The sequence below is a fragment of the Benincasa hispida genome, chromosome 8 (assembly GCF_009727055.1).
Source record: "Benincasa hispida cultivar B227 chromosome 8, ASM972705v1, whole genome shotgun sequence".
NCBI classification, from domain to species: domain Eukaryota; kingdom Viridiplantae; phylum Streptophyta; class Magnoliopsida; order Cucurbitales; family Cucurbitaceae; genus Benincasa; species Benincasa hispida.
In genome coordinates this window covers 54366370-54386941 of record NC_052356.1, presented here as the reverse complement: position 1 = coordinate 54386941, position 20572 = coordinate 54366370, and the positions used below count along the sequence as shown (strand labels likewise).

The window sequence follows — 20572 nt, the reverse complement described above, 5'->3', positions numbered from 1 at the left end:
ACTAAGTATACAAGAGATTACAAATAACGCAATACAAAATTTTTGCATGTACAAAGAATCAAGACATAAGCTTCTATACATATAAAAATAATAAATGAAATTATCTTTTGTTTTTTATTCAGACGGGTGCACGATTAAAAATTAACACCACGCTTTTATTAACGCAAATACATTTTTGCTGAGGACGGGCAACAATGTATGTATTTCCGCAACACACCCCTTAACTCAATGCATTTCTAGAGGACGGTCGCACGGTATTTCTACCAGCGCAACACTACCTCAATATAGTGCATTTTTGCTAAGAACGGGCAAAGAACACGTACGAGTGCAACACACCCCTCAATGCAATGTATTTGGGTGTAATGGATGCAAAGTGTATCTGTTATCATGAAATGCACCCATCATCGCGTTGCATACCAAATTTTTTATTTTTTCTGTTTAATTCATCAATAACGCAAGTCAAGAAGACGTTGCGGTGTTCATCATTTTATTCACTCATTCACAGAAATTTTAAGAACAGCGCTACTAATGCATATTAAACATGACATGGAAATACGCAAATGAATTAAATTGAAGGCAAATACAGAAAGCATTAAAGGCTAATTCTAATAAGCAGTAAATAACGCAATTTAGAAAACAGTAAATGAAAGCTGTAAAGAAAGCAAATAAACATAGATATAGAGATGCTGATTGAAAGAAGTTTTTTATAGTTACCGCAATATCATCCCTTGCAGGGGGTCAAGCATGCCTGCACAATGCCATCAAGGACATTGTTCACCTCCTTGCCTCATCCCGCAGTGTGTATGGGAAGAGATATAATCTAGTTCCTTCGGGAGTCACACCAGGTATGGAGAATGCATTGCACATTTTTTTTTCTGATGTGTTCCTGTGCGAAAAATACACTTGATCTCTGGGTCAGTTTAGAATTTTTGGATCAATTCTAGTACTCATAAACCATCAGACTACTCTTCGCGATAAACAACTAGTACAAAGAGATCTGTCCTGCAAAATATCATAAACTTACTCAACAATAACCATGACCAATCCTCGACAACGGTGCCATAAACTTGTTGACTTTGAGAATTGATGAGTGTAATGTGCATGCTTGATGATGTGCTACAAACTCATGTTGCCATAAACTTGTAACACAAAATGTAATCTTATGTTGTGTTATTGCTCATGCACACTTTATGCGATACTACTTCTCGATGTATGCGTTATTAATGGAATGTTTGTAGTATGTTATGCGTTGTCACAATTTTCCTGGTGCTGAAACCAAGTATAATTCCAACGCAAGTTTCTCGAAGTGATCCAAGGTCGAACACATAGATTGTTGTCATTAATGCGTTACATTCGTGATATATGCAACCAATTTTTACAATTAATAAAGATTGTGTGTTTGTACAGGAAATTAAATTGCGGTAAAGTAAAATTGTGCAGATAAACTAAAGTTGCGTTAATAAAATAAATTGAGATAAAAATAAACCTAAGCTAACGTGATGCAAGATACAAGATACATGATATACATGATGCTGAGTTCGAGACTGACTGTGAAGTTTATACAAATGATCGTGGTATGCGTTGGTAAGTCTTTATGGATGAATCAGAAATGGAAAGGATAACTAGCAAAAATGTCGCAAGTTTATTAATTGTGTTAAAGATGTAACTAGGTTTCCCTTTCCCTTGACGTACAACTATCAGTGATCGGTTGTGTTCCCACATCTTTATGGTGAAACAGGGATGAACGTAATGAACACAAGGTTGCTTCCATCTCTGGAAGTACTTCTTGCTTTAGTTAACGCATTCTCTCAACCCTCTCTCGATAGGCGGAATGGCATCTTCACTTCTGCTCTCACAGGTGAAGATGTCGTCTAGCATGCCTTAGCTAAACATAATTATTTCCTTATCACAGATTAATTTACTTGCTTAATTCTTACTAATCACTAGGGGATTAAGAAAATATCGTGGAGAAAGTGAAATATGGATGAACGGAAATAGGCAAAAAGATGGAGATGGAAATGATCATAACATTTAATACTACGATTAAGCATCTGATACATGGTGTGAATGACAGAGATTAAAGGATGAGTACAAGTGATGAAAAGAGATAGAAACAAATACAGAAGAGTGTCAACGTCTTGACACAAATCTGGACGGTGGTTTCGCTTGCCGGCGTGTGGAATGGATGAAGAGAAAAGCTTCCCTCTCAGGCTTGCTCGTCCGGTANGCTTGCCGGCGTGTGGAATGGATGAAGAGAAAAGCTTCCCTCTCAGGCTTGCTCGTCCGGTAAAAGTGACATTCATACAAAGCTTCAACGACGAGGATAGGAAGGATTCTTTGCCCAGAGACTCACCTCTCGGCCTTGTCTCTTAATTCTTCCCAGATCTACTCTGATTAGTCGCTCAATCAGTCTCCCTCTCTTAGATCAGTATATACACTTTTCTCTGTATTTAAGGATAATTTCTCAGTGGAATGGCTTGAGCTATTTATAGGCTAAGCTTTGACTCTCTGACTTGTGGTCCCCAATTTCTCAGTGGAATGGCTTGATCGCTTAGCTCTTGATCGATTGTCGCATGCACCGTCATTACGTTGATCGCCTATTCATTCCTGCATGATGGGGGCAATGCGATGTAGACGCGTTGTTTTTTTTATCTTGAGCCTTGAATGCATGCGGTGACTTGATTTCCTGTAAAACAAACTTGAAATATTCTTTTTTACCATCGCAATGGTGTCAGTGGGTGTATTGACGACAATTTATAATTCTCGCATTTCTTAGCTAATTTCTATAAAATTGATGCAACTTTCTTTTCTTTTGACCGCAATATCTAAATAAAGTAGTATAAATAACTTGTATTTCTACAAGTTATTATCTATGTCTCTCGACATGTCATTTTCAATGAAACCGCCTTCCCTTTCCTTGCTAACTCTCCATCAATCTCTTCTCTTTTACACTCTTCCTCTCCAGTCTTTTCCATTCCCATTCCAATCAGTCCTTCCCCCTTACATCAAGTCATTGCCAATTCCCAAGGAAACTATGTTCATCACCATCACCCCCCTCACCCACCTTCTTCTATACCATCCCCATCCCTTCAACCCACGCCTGACACTACTCCACTCAACCAACCCACTCCCCATCTTCCCCAATCACCTGAACCATCAACCAATCCACTAGCTCCCATTGTTTCCTCTCCCTCACCATCACCTACCTCTACTCTCCCAACTTCCCCTGCTTCCCTATACCCCAACTTCCTTATCACATCAGAACCCCCACTATCCCTACCCGTCACAACCAATAACCATCCCATGATTACATGGTCAAAGATGGCATTTTTAAACCAAAGGCTTGGTTGTCTGAGGTTACTGACTTGGATACAATAGAACCACGATCCTACAAGGAAGCCCTCCTTCATCCAAGCTGGAAGCAAGCAATGCTTGAGGAATATGAAGCCCTCATAAGAAATAATACATGGTCTCTCATACCTCTGCCCTAGGATGGCAAGGTAATTGGCAGCAAATGGGTGTTCAGACTCAAACAAACTTCATCTTATGAGATTGCTCGTTACAAGGCTCGTTTGGTTGCTCAAGGTTTCAACCAAGACTATGGCATCGATTACTTTGAGACCTTCAGTTCAGTTGTCAAGCCTACTACCATTCGACTTGTTCTGTCCATTGCTCTGTCTCATAACTGGATTATTCGGCAACTTGACGTATACAATGCCTTCCTCAGTGGCGACCTATTTGAGGAAGTATACATCAAGCAACCACCTGGTTTCATAAGTGATCAACACCCTGATCATGTGTTACTTTTACATAAGGCACTGTATGGCCTCAAGCAAAGTCCTCGCACATGGTTCTCCAAGCTCAGTACCTGTCTGATACAATGGGGCTTCTCAAATGAAAAATCTTACATCTATGTTTATTTTCTGTAATTCACATACTTTAATTATATTTCTTATTTATGTTGATGCATTATTGTAACTGGAAATAACCCTGAAACCATTCAACACTTCATCACTTTTCTAAACACTCACTTTGCACTTAAAGATCTCGGTGATCTATCATTTTTTCTTGGCATTCAGGTGGCTCGCTCATCAGATCAGTTACATTTGTCTCAGTCCAAGTACATTCATAGTCTACTTGAACGTGCACAACTCACTGACTACAAGCCGATTCACTCTCTAATGGCCATTGGCGCTTCGTTGTCCCTCATCGATGGACAATCATTGGATAACCCCTTATGAATACAGAAGCCTCGTTGGTGCCCTCCAATATTGTACGCTGACCAGACCAGACATCAGCTTTAGTGTCAATAAGCTCTGTCAGTTCATGCACGCCCCAATAAATTCACACCTTCAAGCAGTCAAACGCCTCCTTCGGTACCTCAAAGGCACAGCCAATCATGGTATTCTTCTAACCAAGTCCCCTATTTTGGCCTTAACTTGCTACACAGATGCTGATTGGGCCACTTGCCCAGATGACAGACGAAGCACGAGTGGATTTTGTGTCTTTCTTGGTTCCAGCCTTATTTCATGGAGCTCATCTAAGCAAAAGGTCATCTCTCGATCTAGTACCGAATCAGAATATCGTGGTCTGTCCAATGCTGTCGCTGAGGTACTTTGGATACAATCAGTTCTCACTGAAATTGGTGTCAATTGCATCTCCACCCCTCTGCTGCTTTGTGACAACCTCAGTGCCACATATATGGCCGCTAATCCTGTGCTTCACAACCGGACAAAACATCTTGAGATTGATCTTAACTTCCTCAGAGAAAAGGTTGTTTCCAAATAGCTTTCAATTAGAGTCCTCCCCCCTGAAGATTAGTTGGCCGACATCATGAAAAAAGCCTTACCAAGTACTCGCTTTCTCAATTTGAAGACCAAGCTTATAGTTTGGCAACTTCTCGTTCGCTTGCGGGGGGATGATAAACGATTGTCACGTCTGCTGAAGAATTTAACAAATTTTCCATTCGTTTTCTGCCTATCTTATTCAATTTTCAGGTTCCACTATTTGGTTGTTAATTTTGTGTTTTCTTTTTCATGGTTGTTACGTTGGACCATTAATGTTACTCCATGTGGTATTTTATATGTTAATAAATAGTGCTACACAATGAGCCATACCAATCGTGGAAGGTCGATCGTCTTATTACATTTCTTCTATCGTTTATTCTCTTTATCTATCGTATAGCTAATTGTCTATATCGTCTAGATCCTATCGTGTACTCTCCATTGTGTACACTCTCAATCCAATCGTCTACATCCTATCGTGTACTCTCCATCGCCTACACGTTCAACTCAATCGTGCAGTCTTCTACCTTATCGTCTACACTCTCACTTCTATCGTATAGACACTTGCCTTGTCGTTTAAATATTTGTCAACGATCGTTTAGATATTTGACAACGATCGTCTAGCCTTCACTTCTCAATGATCGTTTAATTTTTGACAACGATTGTTTAGCCCTCGCCTTTCTCTATCCCTTTCATGACCCTCCCATTTTTTAATCTCAGAGGTATCCTCCAACAAGCTAACAAAAGGAAAGACAACTGTTGATTTAAAGAACACGAGCCAAATTTTAAAAACTAAAAAAAAAAAGTGATTTTGTTCTTAAAAATTCAAGTGTCTGTTCAAATAAATGTGAAAACAATAATATGAAATTTATGAGAAAACACTCATAAATTTCAAATATATGAAACTAAAAATAGAATCATTATCAAATAGGATCTTAATTTTCTTAAATAATTTTATGGTGTATTATTTCAGCAATAATACATTTTCCTTTCAAGTTTTTGTTCCTACTGAGTATATAACTTAGATAAATAAAAGGATATGCAAGGTTTTATTTTGTCCTAATACTTGTATTTATGCCAACAATATAAGTGTAGCTCGATAATAATTGACATGTACTCATTTATGAAATTGAAGATTTAAATTTTCATATCCATGTTTGTTGGTTGTACTAAAAAAGTTATGAATAATTATTAAAAAAAAAAAAAAACCTTTTTGGTCCTTAGTTTTTTGTTCTACTTTTTATTTGATCTCTAGGATTTAAAATATACATTTAGTCTTTCAGTTTTGAGTTTTGTTTTTTAATCCATAAGTTTCAAAATGTTATAATTTTATACTTGAGATTTGAATTTTGTTTCATTTTAGTCCATGGATTTCAAGATTTTACATTTTTAACCTCAGATTTTCATTAAATACTTACTTTCCATCGTTAGCCTCAACTTCTATGAATTAATTAAAAATAATTAGAAGTGAAATTTTAAATTTAATTTTAAAAATAATAAAAATAGTGAAACTTAGTTAATTATAATTTTTTCAACGATTTTTAATTTATTAACATAAATTAATTTCAAAAGATGAAAAGTGAGTATTTAGTGAAAAATTGAAGTTAAAAGTGTAAACCTTGAGTCATAGGGACTAAATTGAAGCAAAGTTCAAATATCAAGTGTAAAATCGCAGTATTTTGAAATCTAGGGATTAAATTAAAATCAAACTCAAAACTTAAGGATTAAATGTGTAACATTTTAAAACCTAAGGACTAAATAGAAACTAGACCCAAAGCCTAGGACCAAAAAGGTATTTTTCCCTAAAAAAAACACCATATATTGAGTTCGAATTTATTTTCTTTTTAGATTAAATCGTCAATAAATAAATAGTTGGTTAAATTGTTAATGTTTTGAAGAAAGTTATGATTTATTACTTATGATATATGATTATAATTTAATCCCTACAATAGAGACTATGTATGAAGACTATATCAAATCATAGTAACTATTTATGAGGTTTTATCAAATTATAAAGACTAAGTTCTAATTTTTAAAATCATAGATTTTAAATTCTGACTTTTTACGAACTCTAAGGATGAAATTTATAAATAAACCTAAATAGGTAAAAGGAACTCTTAATCTCTCATTCATTTAAATTTTATAATAGTCATTTTAATTACATTTTTATTAAATTCTTGCCCAACAACTAAAAACAATAACAGATCAAGAGACAACATGAATATTAAATATATACACACAAGTCATTTTCACTTTGTAAGTTAACAACAAACGTCCACATATATATAGATAAGTTCCATATTTACACAAGTCGGAAAACGAGAGAAATTATGCCTAAAATAATTTGGGCATAATGAAAGCATAATAACATAGAAACAAAATAAACAAAACTAAAACTACCTTGTATTTATTCTCCTAAATGTAATCTTTCCCTCAGCATCTTGACGCATCATATCCAAAATCTCCAATGGTGGAATTTCCCTCCAAATTTCAAGCTTCTTATAACGATGGCCAATGGAAGCAAATCTATTAGCAACTCTATTACCTTCCCTATAAATATGACTAACCTTACAATTATTAAAATCAAGTATCAAAGATTTTACGTACCTAAAATGACTTCGAGCTTCCACACATTTAACCTCTTTATTTTCAACTATAATTTCCACCAATCCCTTGGCATCTCCTTCAACCCAAACGTCTTTCCAACCATTTTCAAGCACCAATTCTAGGCCTTTGGTCAGTGCTGTGAGTTCAGCCATGGTGCTATTGGCTCGGCCTATGGGCTCCGCATATCCTAGCAAAAACTGGGCGTCGTGGTCTCTTAAAACGCCCCCAATGCTGGCCCGTCCGGGTGTTTTTTTCCCTTTTGAAGACCCATCGAAATTCAGCTTTGTCCATCCAATTTCGGGCCTCGTCCATGCCACTGGAATCGGTTGTTTGTGCCATTGCCTTGCTAATGATGATCGGATAATTTGGTAATTGGAACATTTTAGAATGGTTTTTAGTGTAAACATTTTAGAGGGAATGATTGGGAAAATGGAAAATTCAAGTTGTGGGGGAAATTCTTCAGAATAATGTACAGAATTTTGTGATTGCTTCACTTGATTAAGTTTGTATTGGGATAGGGTGGAGGAAAAGCAAGGAATGATTCTTCTATTTGTTCTAAATTGGAACGAAAAAAAAGAAGTATTTTCTCAAGAATTGGGTGTTTTGAAGGAGAGAATTAGGTGCTAAGTTTGGTTTGGTTGCAGTTTTCTGCATGGATTTTGAAATTGAATTGTGTTCTTGGATAATTGTACTTAAAAGGATCTGAATTTTTGTCTCACGTTTGAATTTGGTTGGACCATGAAAGAATAACGGTAAGAATAACGGATTTAATCCATATGAGAGGGGAAACTGACTGTAACTAACTATATTTGATTTTGTACAATCTAAAAAGCCAATTTTGCAAGCTGAAATCTAGGACTATGTATGCAATAATTCATAGCAGGGAAAGGAATATACTATTTAATGCAAACTAATTACACGGAATCTCGTACATTTTAGTATGGTATCCATTCTTGGATACTTCAGAATTGGGTGTTTTGTTTCACAATTTCATGTTGTTTTGTTCATTCAATAAGAGGATGTTTTGGCTACTCCCATAAAAAAGGGAAAGAAAAGAGATGGAGAGATTTATTAAACGTCCTTAGTTAATTTGAAGTCGGCTTTCTTCTCAACCAAGTTTTCATAGCTCACTTGGTTAGAGCAGAAGGTCTAGAGTTCGACTCTTCTTGATAGCAATTGGATTCACTTTTATTTTAACATAGTTCTTTGTCCGGTAGTCTAGGAAGCACATATGCTTCTGATCATACGTGAGCAATTTTAAAATTATCAAAAATCATTTTTTTTTTTTCATTTTTAAAATCACTCGAAAACACACTTTTAATTACTCAAAATTAATTTAATTTTCAATTTTATCTTTTAAATGCAATTTTCATATCATCAAAATTAGTTTTGAAAAATTAAATATGTTTCATGGTGATTTGAAAATGGCAAAAGTGATTTCAACCATTTTAAAATCACTTCTAAACATAAAAGTCTATTTAAATTGAGCAATCCAAAAAAAATAAATTAAAAATTATAAAACATAAAAAAAAATTTAAAAAAATCTGAAACGTAACTAAATCTTCATTCTTCCATTCTCTCTTCTATTTAAATCATGATTCACATCCCCTCCGTCCTCAACTTCATTCTTCAATCTTCATCTTCTACTTATTTCTTACCATCTAGTCTAGTCACTCAACAATCACTCGACGTTACTGGATTTTTTTTTCAAGTTTTCACTCTCTTCTTGAATCTATTTTAATCTAACTTAAAATAAGTATTATAGTAATTAATTAGACATTATATAGTATATATATAATATATATCTTCAACATATCCGTATCTTAGTTTTTTAGAAATTAACGTATCGCCGTATCGTATCGTATCCGTATCATGTATCAATATCTATGTCGTGTTTTCTTAACCAATAGCGAAGCACAGGGAAAGAAATGACATTTCACCTTTTTTTTTTACTACAAATGTAGACATTTCATTTTCATAATTCACTTCATCTACGTTACAAAGATTTAAAACCATTAGTTTATGATCAAAATAAAATATATCACTATGGATTGGGACAAATTTTCACCTGAATATTGAAATTTAAATTTAGTAAAAATGATTTGAAAACGATTTCCTCTATTTTGATTATATTATCGATGGTGTCATTTACAAAGATTAAAACTTTCCAATGAAAATGAAAACTAAAAATTGTCTCAAATTTTTCTATTACCATCTAATAATGCATTTCATATCCCTTGTAAAATAATTTTAAAAAGAAATTTATGATTTCAGATGCTATTCTTTAATTACTTCAGTAAACATTAACAAATTAAGGTCAATGAATATAAAAGCTTAAATTTTACTCCATAGGCTTTATTGAGTAGGGAATGATCATGCTTTTTTTTTTTTTTTTGGGATAAAGGGAATGATAATGATAGTCATAGCATTTTTTAGACCTTATAATGGTTTCAAACTTTTTAAAAGAAAAAGTCATTAATATATTTAAAATTCTTATAAACATATTCTAAACAATCATATATAGATAGACCTAATAATTCCCTCAAGTAGTAAGGTATTAATTGTACACCCCAATATATTTTTTATTATTTATTTATTATTATTATTATTATTTTTTGTAATTTCAGTATTTTCTTTTATTATTGAGGGCATTTTCGAAATTTTGGAAGTCAAGTGTAATTGCGGAATTTAATTTTTGGCGTTGAATTTATTCAATTTAGAAATTAATTTCATTTTGGGAAGAAAACGAATTTAATAGTATAAAGTGGAATAAGGAAACAAATAAAATAAAGTTTATTTTATTTCCTTTTTAGTTTTAGTTTTATTATTATTTTTCTTTTTATATAAACAAAACTTGAAATCTTCTTCTTCAACCTCACCGCACGCGCCCCCCTTGAGAAAACCTAGCCGTCGACGATAGCTCAGTTTTTCGTCGAACCCGACGCCGATGAGCAGTTGACAATTCGAAGCCCCCTCAGCGCACCGGCTGGTCAGAGCAGACGCCTCGTCCGCTGCGTTCCGTCGAGAGTCCAGATCCGAAGGCACCTGCTGTGTTCCGTCGAGAGCCGCTCGCCCAATTTCTCTAGCTCGTCCAGCCGAGCTCCTTTGCGCGTCACTTGTCCGGTTGGTCTCCTCTGTCGTTCGCCTAGCACCGATCGTACGCGAGCACCGCTTCAAGCCACGTCCACCACCCCAGGTTTTTCGCCACCAGTTATCGTCACCCTACCACGTCGGGTCTGTCTTGGTCTTCGTCAGATCTGTTGGGGTAAGATTGTGTCGGTTTGTTTCGTTCTCTTGGCCATTAATATTGTGTTTCAGTGTTATGAATAGTCTTTGCTGGGTTTTGTTTCAAGCTAAAATCGTCAAGGAGTTTGGAAGTCAAAGGAGGCACTGTCGAGAAAGGTGGAAGTGATTTTCATTCTGAGTAAGTTCTTGATAGTTTGTATCTGGACCGGAAGTCTTACAATTGTGGCTTCAATTGAAATTGAGAGTTGTTTTGTTGTAGGATCGCTACTTTGGATTTGCCGTTATAGTTTGGTGGTCTAATTTTTATCTGTAGAGTATCGACTCGAGGTAAGTAATCTTACCACTGGAATTCTGATTTGTTTACATAGACACCTAAATACTTGATCGTTAGTATGTGATAGTATGTGTTTTCATATGTCGATGTCTGATCTGCTGGTGTTGAGGCATACTTGCATGTTGTGGATTTATGATGTAAGTTATACATGGATGATGTATAATATATTATTAAGAATTATGTGTATGTGATGAAGCCATGGTATCATGGATTTTTATGTATGTTTTAGAATTGTACAATGTTGAATCTTAGCACGTTAAGACTGTGTGAATATCCTCATTGATTAGTTAGATACTCACCAGTTTCCTTCGGGATTCACCAGTTTGTGTTTCTTTCAGGATTCACCAGTTTGTGTTTCTTTCAGGATTCACCAGTTTTGTGTTTCCTTCGGGATTCACCAGTTTTGTGTTTCTTTCGGGATTCACCAATTTTGTGTTTCCTCCGGGATTCACCAGTTTTGTAGGCATACTTAACTACAATAGGATAGGACTCAGTTTCTTTTCTGTTACATGTATTTATGTGTCATAGGTGGGTATCTAGAGGACATAGATGCCTAGCCTGACCCTAGTGGTGGGGTTACTTACTAAGTATTTCATGCTCATTCTTTCCTATATTGATGTTTCAGGTAAGGGTAGAGATGCACCGGTGATGGCTTAACGGAATTCGCGATCGTGCCACTGGGACTAGTATTTACGCTTCCGCATCATGACATTTAGAGTCCTTATTTTTCCCTTAATGTTTAGTTTTATTGTTTTAAACTTATTGTTAAGGATTATTTCTTTTATATACTTTTAATAGTCTTTACGAATTATGGGTACCTTATTATTATTTTAACAATTGTATTTAATAAATGTCTTTTGAACTTCTCTTGTTTAATTAACATTTATTTCAACCTAACTGGACGTCGTTTTAAATCCCATGCATGCATTTATTTTAGTAACGACCTAACCTAAGTCTTAGAGGGTCGGGTCGTTACATTAATATCCTCTATGAGCTAGACGCTTGAATCTCATAATCTATGGTATATATTAAATGATCAAAACCATACAAATCTAATTGTCTAATATTCAACTTCAATAACCATCTAACAAGCATTATTTTTCGTCCCAAAATGTTTAAATCCCATGCATTAATTGATGAATCTATATATCCATTCCCTAAAAGACTTTTAATATTCGTATTATGAAATATTAAGATCCATCAATAACAAATACGAACTATTTGAAAATAAGAAATAAACTTCCAAATTTTAGATATATGATTATCATTTTTTTTTAATATTCTTGTTGATACAATTTCATTTTAAAAACAATCAATTCGAACTTCTATGTGAAGAACCGTCATACAAAAAATTTAAAATTGATATTGCCATTTTACAAGGTATAAATCTCATTTTATCCACAACCATAAACTTATGAGCACATTTCTTACCGAAGATATGCCCACACCTGCTTAGGGCCACAAGAAACATTGTGTTTGTTAGAGTAACCTTACAATACAACTAGGTATATGCATGTAACATGACAAGACTTATATTTTCTTCTGTGAAAATGTATTGGGAAAAGGACTTTTTTTTCGTTTTCTCTTTTCAGAATTGCCAAAATATATATAGTAAATCTTAACCATAAATTTCATCCGAGCTTAGTATACCATTTGTGCTCTAATGAACATATGTTTATCGGTAATTGACCTGTATTTTTCTTTAAAGTTGGAAGTTCATATTCACATACCCACATTTGTTGTATTAATAATAATAAGAAAAAGCAAAAGGAGATTTTTAAAAATAGAAAAATAAGATAAACTATTTACACAAAATAACAAAATTTAATTTTCTTTGATAGAGATCGATAGAGGCTGATAAAAATCAATCAATGTTTATCAACGATAAAAATTGATAGAAATCTATCATTGATCTTATGTGATAGATATTGATAGAAGTCTATTAGTGTTTATCAATATTTGTTGTTATTTTTATAAATAGTTTGATATATTTTTTCTATTTGTGAAAACTTCCCAAAAGCAAAAGTAATTTTGTAGTTTGAAAATTTCATACATTTGAGAGTAAGGTTTTAATCTCATTTATTGTTTTTGTAAAATTTCAAACTTGTTATTATTGAAAAAATTGAACCTGTGCTATGGAGGAAAGTCACGGTAATTGGCAAATCATTAGTTGGTAATTTCTTGTGTACGCTAGTTTGCCTAAAAAAAAATCTTGTTATATTTAAGAATATTTACATTATGCTATTCATGAAAATTCCTAAAAAACTTTTATAGAGTTTCATATAATGAAAAATTAAATAAGAAATCAAATTCAATTTTGATTGTTTGGAAATGTTAACTATTCTTAATATTTAGATATAAAAAACTTATTTTGTAAAATTTGGGACGAAACATCTATTATTCACGTTCTGTTTGGTAACAATTTTATTTTTTATTTTTGTTTTTAAAAATTAATCCTATGGACTTCCAAAGGTAACTTTAAAAAATTGTTTTTCCTTTTGGAATTTGGTTAATAATTCAATCATTTTACTTAAGAAATATGAAAATCATTGTAAAAAATGTGGATGAAATAGGCTTAATTTTCAAAAACATAAACAAAAGATGAAATGATTAACAAACAAAATCTCAATATTTTATCATTAAAAATTGTGATACGTCAATGATTTGACAACATAAATTTTTGTTTGGAATAGCTTTATAAATACTTAAAAAGATATATTCTTAATTTGTTTCATATCGAGTAGCAACAAATTCTAACTATTGCCGAACGTTTTACATATAATAAATAAACTAGAACTAGAAGTTAATTTAAAAACCAACTGTGTGTATAACTCACTAATTTGTCAATGAGAGGTTAGAAATTGAAATCAATCGAAAACATACAGTTGAAAAAGAAATTATTAGAAAGAAGAAAAAAAAGCTGAGAAATCAAATAAAACATCTAATTAACCAGCAAAATTATATTAATAAAACAAAACAAAATCATAATGGATCAATTTATTAAGAAAATTGGAGATGAGAAAGCATGGGAGAAAGAAGAGAAATTCCTAACATGAATCAAAACGTTATCGTAGGTGAGTTTAAAATGTGAGTTAGAGAAAAAAAAAAGGACAGAATTAAAAAAAAAAAAACAAAAAAACAAAATAATTTAGTTCCATGGGTCTTTTATTGAATTGTGCATTTCAGTTTTTAGAAAAGACGAATTTTTACGATTTCAATCCTCCCAAAAGACTGAATTTAATAAAGACCAAAAAAAGACAATATTTTTGCAAATAGTTTCAAGATCAGATTTTTGCAAATAGTTTTTAAAACCACTCTATTTTTATACTTAATCCCAGGCTTAAGTTTAACTACTCTCTTCCAACCCTTTTCATCATCCCCAAATTTTCTTCTCTTGATAATTATATCATTCATATAATTTACCTACCATCATATGATATGACATTCTATACTTCTAGCTATGGAAGTTTTACTAATTTGATTAAGATTGATATATTGGAAAATAATTTACAGCATCTAACGTGTGTTAGGTTAATTATAGGAGAGGGGTTGCATAAATAACAATCCGGCTCAAACACAATGACGATTATAATTCAAAGTAAAATATTTAGCTAATATGACATAAAATCAATTCTTCCCATGTTAAAAAGACCTAAAATGCCCAAATAAATCTTACTCTACATTGTTGGTTATTATCATTATTTTTTTCCAATTGTTTGTTTACTTTTGAAATTGAACCCAAATTGACGTTTAACTCCCAACTTGCACCATTGGTTATCTTTATTCCAATTGTTTATTTTCCAATGAAGATACTTCAACGATTTTGAAATTTATTCCCAAAGTTATGATATGCAATGTTGATTATTATCGATGGTTGAAATAAAAATGTGCTTTTTTTTTTTTTTTTTTTTGCCATGAAAAGTTAGTATTTGCCAATTATATCTGAGTTGTATAGTGACAATCGTTGATAATTATATACAATTATATTAATATTCAACCTATGTTTCTTCTTTATTATATATCAATTTTTTACTTAATTATTTTATAAAAAAATTCCAATCCACTTGCTATTTTAATTATATCACTTAAATATGTTAAGTATGTTAATGGTAAGACATCAATCACATGGAGATGTCGAAATTTTAATTTAAACTATTTCCATTTATTTTAATAAGTTATGATTGTTTTTTTTTTTTTTTTTTTTTTTTTTTTTCTTGAAGAAGTTTAGTATAGGATGATGTAATTGATAATCCCAAGTTTTTTTGGCTCGAGATGCTTAATTTCAAAAGCTAAATTAATACTATGATAGATGGCATTATTATGATGTATGAAAACTCAGGTCTTGTCTTATATCAATCTTTATAAAAATTCATTTGATTCTCTGAAAAGTTTATTACCAAAGTAAGTTGATTGGGCCATATATTAAGGACCTCGTGCTGAAATTGTTATGAATTCGATAAATAAGAAATACAAGAAAACATAAATTATAAAGATTAACATATAAATGTATGTGGTTCACTAATAATGTATAAGAAACTTCAAAAGATACATATTGTAGAAACACTTCTAAGATTAGAAGGTTTATACATGGCGAGACTCGTGCTTGATCCTTTAGAGCGTCAAATAACAACTTTATAATTCTTAGAAGATATATGAAATTATTTACATTGTGATTCAGTTTTGGGATGAGTTCTCGTGCTTATCTAATATAGTATTAAAAATCGAAATCTCTCTATTCTATTGAATTGTAATACTAAAAAGAGAATAAAAGAAGATAAGATTATGAATACAAATAATCATATCTAACCATAAATAACAATGTATACCCATCATGGGATCCTCACTAAAAAGGAAACACAAAATCAGGCATATTATTGGGAAGTGTTTATTCACATTTCACTTGCAACAAGGACAGTCAATATTTTTCATACTCCAAAAAAAAAAAAAAAAAAAAAAACATATCTATTTGATTGAGCTTCTTGATAATCTGGGACAATCTTATTACTTAAAAGATCTAAACAGAGAAGAAGAAACGATGGACGGAGGAAACAGCTAGCTGGAAGTCGGCGGCGGCGACATGGGAACCACTTGATTCTGTTCATCATCGGCAGCATGATGATGATGATGAAAATCTCTGCTGCTGGAGGAAGCAGAATGGCGATGGTTCTGATGATGAATTTGTAGAGAACCAACATTTTGGGGAATAACACAAAACTGACAAAGGGAAATGGTAGGTCCAAGCTTGGGGCCGGTGGCAGTCCAAGGAGTTGGGGATTGGCAAATTTGGCATAGCAAAATCCTTGAATGTTTTTCCACAATGAAATTGGCTGAATGAACATTGGCGTCGCAGCTCCAACATAAACTGGCTTGGTCCGATTCACAATAAGCATTGGCTCTACAATCGCAAAGTTCGCACTTGATCTTCTTCATAATTTTGAACTCCAAATCTCGTGGATTGGAATCGGATTCTTGTGAAGAGGGCATCAGATCCCTTTGGGGTTTTGGTTTTTCAAAAACAGAGACATATATGGTGGGGGAGGGGATGCTTTGGTTTGGTTTGTGTGCAAGTTGTTAAATTAAAGAACTACATGATTTTGATTTGATTTTTTTGTGTTTTTGATTCGAGATAAGAGGAGAAACTTGGGCCCATTATATGTAGAATTGTTTTCTCGAGAAACCTCTGTTTTGCCAATGTATCTGAGGTAGGAGATATGAAATGACAATAGAATATGGGTCTTATTTTGCAAATTTTTTAGTTTGAAAATGTATTTGCCTTTTTTTGTAAGATTTATTAGTGATTAGCTTTTTAGTACAACACCCATCATGTATTTCAATTTTGTGTGATCTCATCTTATTATTCTCCTTTTTTTCTTTCCCTACCAAATTCTACCAAATAAAGGCAGACGTTTGTCTCTAAAAAAAAAATTGTTTAAAAAATTGTTCCATGGAAATGTTTATTTATTGATTGTTTTTTCTTAAAAATGTTTAGCTGAAATATTTGCCATATTTGCAAATATAACTACTTTTACGCTTAGCAAATATGGCAGGATATATGAAATTTAATTTTAATTTTTTCTTTGTTACTCTAATTTTACCCCTTATGATTTTTAGACATAACAATGATATTTTAGCTCTAGCAGCATTCATATCATGTAATCAAATATTATCCTTGATATATCAGCATTCATAAGAAAATATATTGGTGTTATTGATTCTTTCGGTAATATAATAAATTTGTTTTTTTAGGCAATAATACATCAGTTAGATCAACATTTATTTCACATGTAGAATATAAATATATATAATCTAAAATTATATATATCATTGTTTGGATTCTTTATTCATCAAAAGTATATTACATTTTTGCTTTCTGGTGTGTTTCGTTTAACTTTTTAAGTATTTAATTTTGAAAATAAGTCATTTTGAAAAATTGAAATGTTTTCCAACCAATCAAAAAACTTTTGAAAGATCTTCCATGTTTATTTGAGATATGATGTCTAGAGTTTATATGTTTATGTTTGAGGTATAGAGTTGTTTGGTTTAAGTTCATATGTTTGTGTTTAGGGTGTGATGTTCAGTTCATATGTCAGGGTATTTGGTGCAATTTTTTAACTCTTTCATAATTTGTTTTTGTGGTTATTATTTTGTTTTTAAACTTTTTTATTCAATAATCATACCATCTTTATTTGAATAAAATATGGATTACAAATTTTTCTTTTATTTTTTAAAGTTTTTCTTTCTTTGTTTCTTACTTTTTTTTTTTTTTTTTTTTTTTTTTTTTTTTTTTTTTTTTTTTTGTAATGAACAATAATTAACCACCTACATTGTTTTTGCTTGAATATGATTAAATAAAATGGGAAACCAAAGGAAAATCAAAATTTTTTGTTCCTAATTCTTCTCCATGAATTTCATTATCATCATCTTCGTTGTTGCTCTATATTTTTTATTCTACCATGATTTTTTTTTAGTTGAATCTCCTTTATCATCTTAGCAGCCGATGGAATGTCACACTACAAGAATTTGGTTGTATCTCGACAGTCGTAAGCGTCAGGATAAGTTAAAAATACCGTCGGGACAACCTTTCCCGACGACAAAGAAGTCGTCGACAACACCGTCGGGGTACCGTCATCGGGGAAACCTTTCCCAATGGTTGGGAAGCCCTGCCATAGGGGAAAAGAATTATCTCAACAGATAAGAATGGGGCGTTTTCCCAACCCTAAAGGAAGTTGTCAGTAAAAAGGGATAACGCCTGACGGTCTGTCATCAGATTTTATACGTTAACTCGACTCCCAACCGTCAGGATTTATTCTTTCGCTCGATGGTAGAGCATTGACATTTATAGATAAGTCTGATGGTCTTCTGAACCATCGGGATTAGTTTTTTATCTTGACGGCTTTTGTCGTCGTCAGGCTTGTTAATTTCGACCGACGGTGATGTAGACCGTCGGGCGATGTCTTTATCCTGACGGTGCATAGAGACCATCGGGATATCTTTAAATCCAGATGGTATGTAGTCACTTTCGGGAGTTCTTTGCCCTTCGTCACAGGAGAAATTCCAATTCTCAGGCAAAGATTACAGGTCGAAGCGACTCCTTACCGTTGGGATTTCTTGAAATAAATAAATAGATTTAAATATCTCTTTAAATTTGTTTATTTTATTTTATTTAGATCTGTTTTTTCCAAATGTCATACCTCTTTGAATCTTATAAATATCAATCAACTAAATTAAGATTTTCAAAATGAAGTAAATATCGATAATAGATTAATAATATATTGAAAACACGTTTGAATGTACAACCTTAATCCACGAGTTCTATAACATCCATAATTAAACGATAACAATGTACAACCTAAATATGCTTCTTGCCTAGAGATGTATCTTCAACAAAAATCTCTAGATACCTACAAAATAAAAATTTAAATAAGTTTAATGCTCAATTATACCAATCTCAAGTAAACAAACCAAGAACTCAATCATAAACAAATCAACAAACCAACTCAATCATAACTTAAACTTAACATACTTGTACTTAAATATAGATGTGCAATCAACTAAAACAAACTAACTTACAGAGTCAAACTAACTTACATAATCAACTGAAACACCTCCACCCCCAAAATTATTTCTCAATGGTAATAAACAAACTAATTTACACAATCAATGAAACAAACTAACTTATACCAATCAAACAAACTAACTAAAACAAACTAAATAACACAATCAAACTAACTTACACAATCAACTTAAACACCCCCTCCCCTTCCTCTCCCCCTCCCCCACCCCCCAAACTTATTCTCAATTGTAATATACAAACCATCTGAAACACCTATACATTTATGTTTTTACCATAATTGCAAGATAACAACACTACAAAATCATCTAATTTAGCATAAAATAAAATTCAAACTCAACTTCAGGATAACAACATTAATTATACTTTACATAACTATATGTTTATGTTGTTACCATAACTGCATAACTGCAGGATAACAACATACACAATCTTATAATTAAGTTTACTACGAAAATCGAAGAACTCATACCTAGTTCGATCTATCTTTCATGAGTTGTAAGAGCATAGCTTTCATATCCTCCATCTCAGCTTGTCTTTTGGCGTCCTGTTTGTCCAATATAACCAATCTAGCCTTTAAGGAGTTTATCTCTTGTTATTGCTCCTCTATAATTCTTGATGAAGATGCACTGGACGATGATCCTTTAGATTTTCTTCACTTTTTTACCCTTTGGTGTCCTACCAAGGCCCACTCCTAGGCCCAACACCTGCTCACATATTTCCTCATCTGATATTCGTTGAGACCCTTATTAGGGGGAGGATTCACTCAGCACAACCATTTGTCTCTACATCAATAATTAAAACTAATTATTGTATGACAATTGTATATGAATAGAGTTACATTGAGGAATAAAAACTTACATATGCATCATTCGCAACCTGATTAACAAAAGAGTTATCGATCCTACAGTATGTTTACCTAAATAAATTCACTAGGTCCATTAGTTCACCGTCGGGTCCTTTCTATAAAACAATTCACAAGAAAATGAGATATTAAGATGAGTGTACTTTAACCAGTTGTATGTGTATACTTTATCCAACTTACCGTGGATTCTCTTGTGCGTATAAAAGTTTTAGAACCAACTGTATGAGTGTACTCTAAGGCTGACTTATTCCTCTGATTCATCTCTGCCACTTTCTAAGAAAATGAGAAATAAACTTCGTTAGAGTAATTGAAAAGAAAAAAAAAAAAAAAAAAAAACACCAAAAATTATTACATTCAAACTTGTTGCATAGAAAGTGCCAATCCTCTATGTTGTCCTTAAGGCGATCAGGTGGGTGTGTTCGTTCCTCTTCAGGATGTGCATATTTCTTATAGTGTTTGGATAGTCCCCTCTATACTCTTTAAATGAATTTTTCATCTGTTCATTGATGAAATCATTGACCAGTTTGTTGGTTAAGTCTAACATAAAATGATTATGAATTAAGACAGAAAAGAAAAACTAATTAATATGGAAGTTGATGCATAGATAATTTGTAAAATATAAATTGACCATCTTACCAATAATTGACCCTTAACAAGCTCTCGTG

General features: G+C 32.6%; 2 protein-coding genes and 1 long non-coding RNA gene across 3 annotated transcripts; 1 reads left to right on the top strand and 2 right to left on the bottom strand.

The window, feature by feature from the left end:
• Positions 1-369: 369 nt before the first annotated feature.
• Positions 370-7849, bottom strand: LOC120083578. Its single transcript, XM_039039399.1, has 3 exons — positions 7392-7849; positions 7185-7310; positions 370-886 (listed from the first exon to the last, which is right to left on the bottom strand). Exons 1-3 carry the CDS (start codon positions 7796-7798, stop codon positions 775-777), a joined length of 645 nt encoding a protein of 214 aa, XP_038895327.1. The 5' UTR covers positions 7799-7849; the 3' UTR covers positions 370-774.
• A 2431-nt stretch (positions 7850-10280) lies between these two features.
• On the top strand, positions 10281-11692 carry LOC120082394. The gene is made up of 4 exons (XR_005483159.1): positions 10281-10656; positions 10745-10815; positions 10897-10964; positions 11597-11692. It is a non-coding gene; the product is annotated as an uncharacterized LOC120082394 (long non-coding RNA).
• Positions 11693-16023: 4331 nt separating this feature from the next.
• LOC120084140 (zinc finger protein CONSTANS-LIKE 9-like) lies at positions 16024-16455 on the bottom strand. The gene has a single exon (XM_039040040.1). The coding sequence runs from the start codon at positions 16453-16455 to the stop codon at positions 16024-16026; it is 432 nt and encodes a 143-aa protein (XP_038895968.1).
• Positions 16456-20572: the final 4117 nt, after the last annotated feature.

What these genes read in the sequence shown, in the direction of transcription:
- LOC120083578 (XM_039039399.1), bottom strand. Translation starts at nt 7,798, where the DNA reads ATGTTTACACTAAAAACCATTCTAAAATGTTCCAATTACCAAATTATC. An exon ending in GAAGCTCGAAGTCATTTTAG is followed by an intron (nt 7,311 to 7,391) that starts GTACGTAAAATC and finishes AGTTGCTAATAG; the next exon opens with ATTTGCTTCCATTGGCCATC. An exon ending in TTTAGGAGAATAAATACAAG is followed by an intron (nt 887 to 7,184) that starts GTAGTTTTAGTT and finishes TTTTTCGCACAG; the next exon opens with GAACACATCAGAAAAAAAAA.
- LOC120084140 (XM_039040040.1), bottom strand. Translation starts at nt 16,455, where the DNA reads ATGCCCTCTTCACAAGAATCCGATTCCAATCCACGAGATTTGGAGTTC.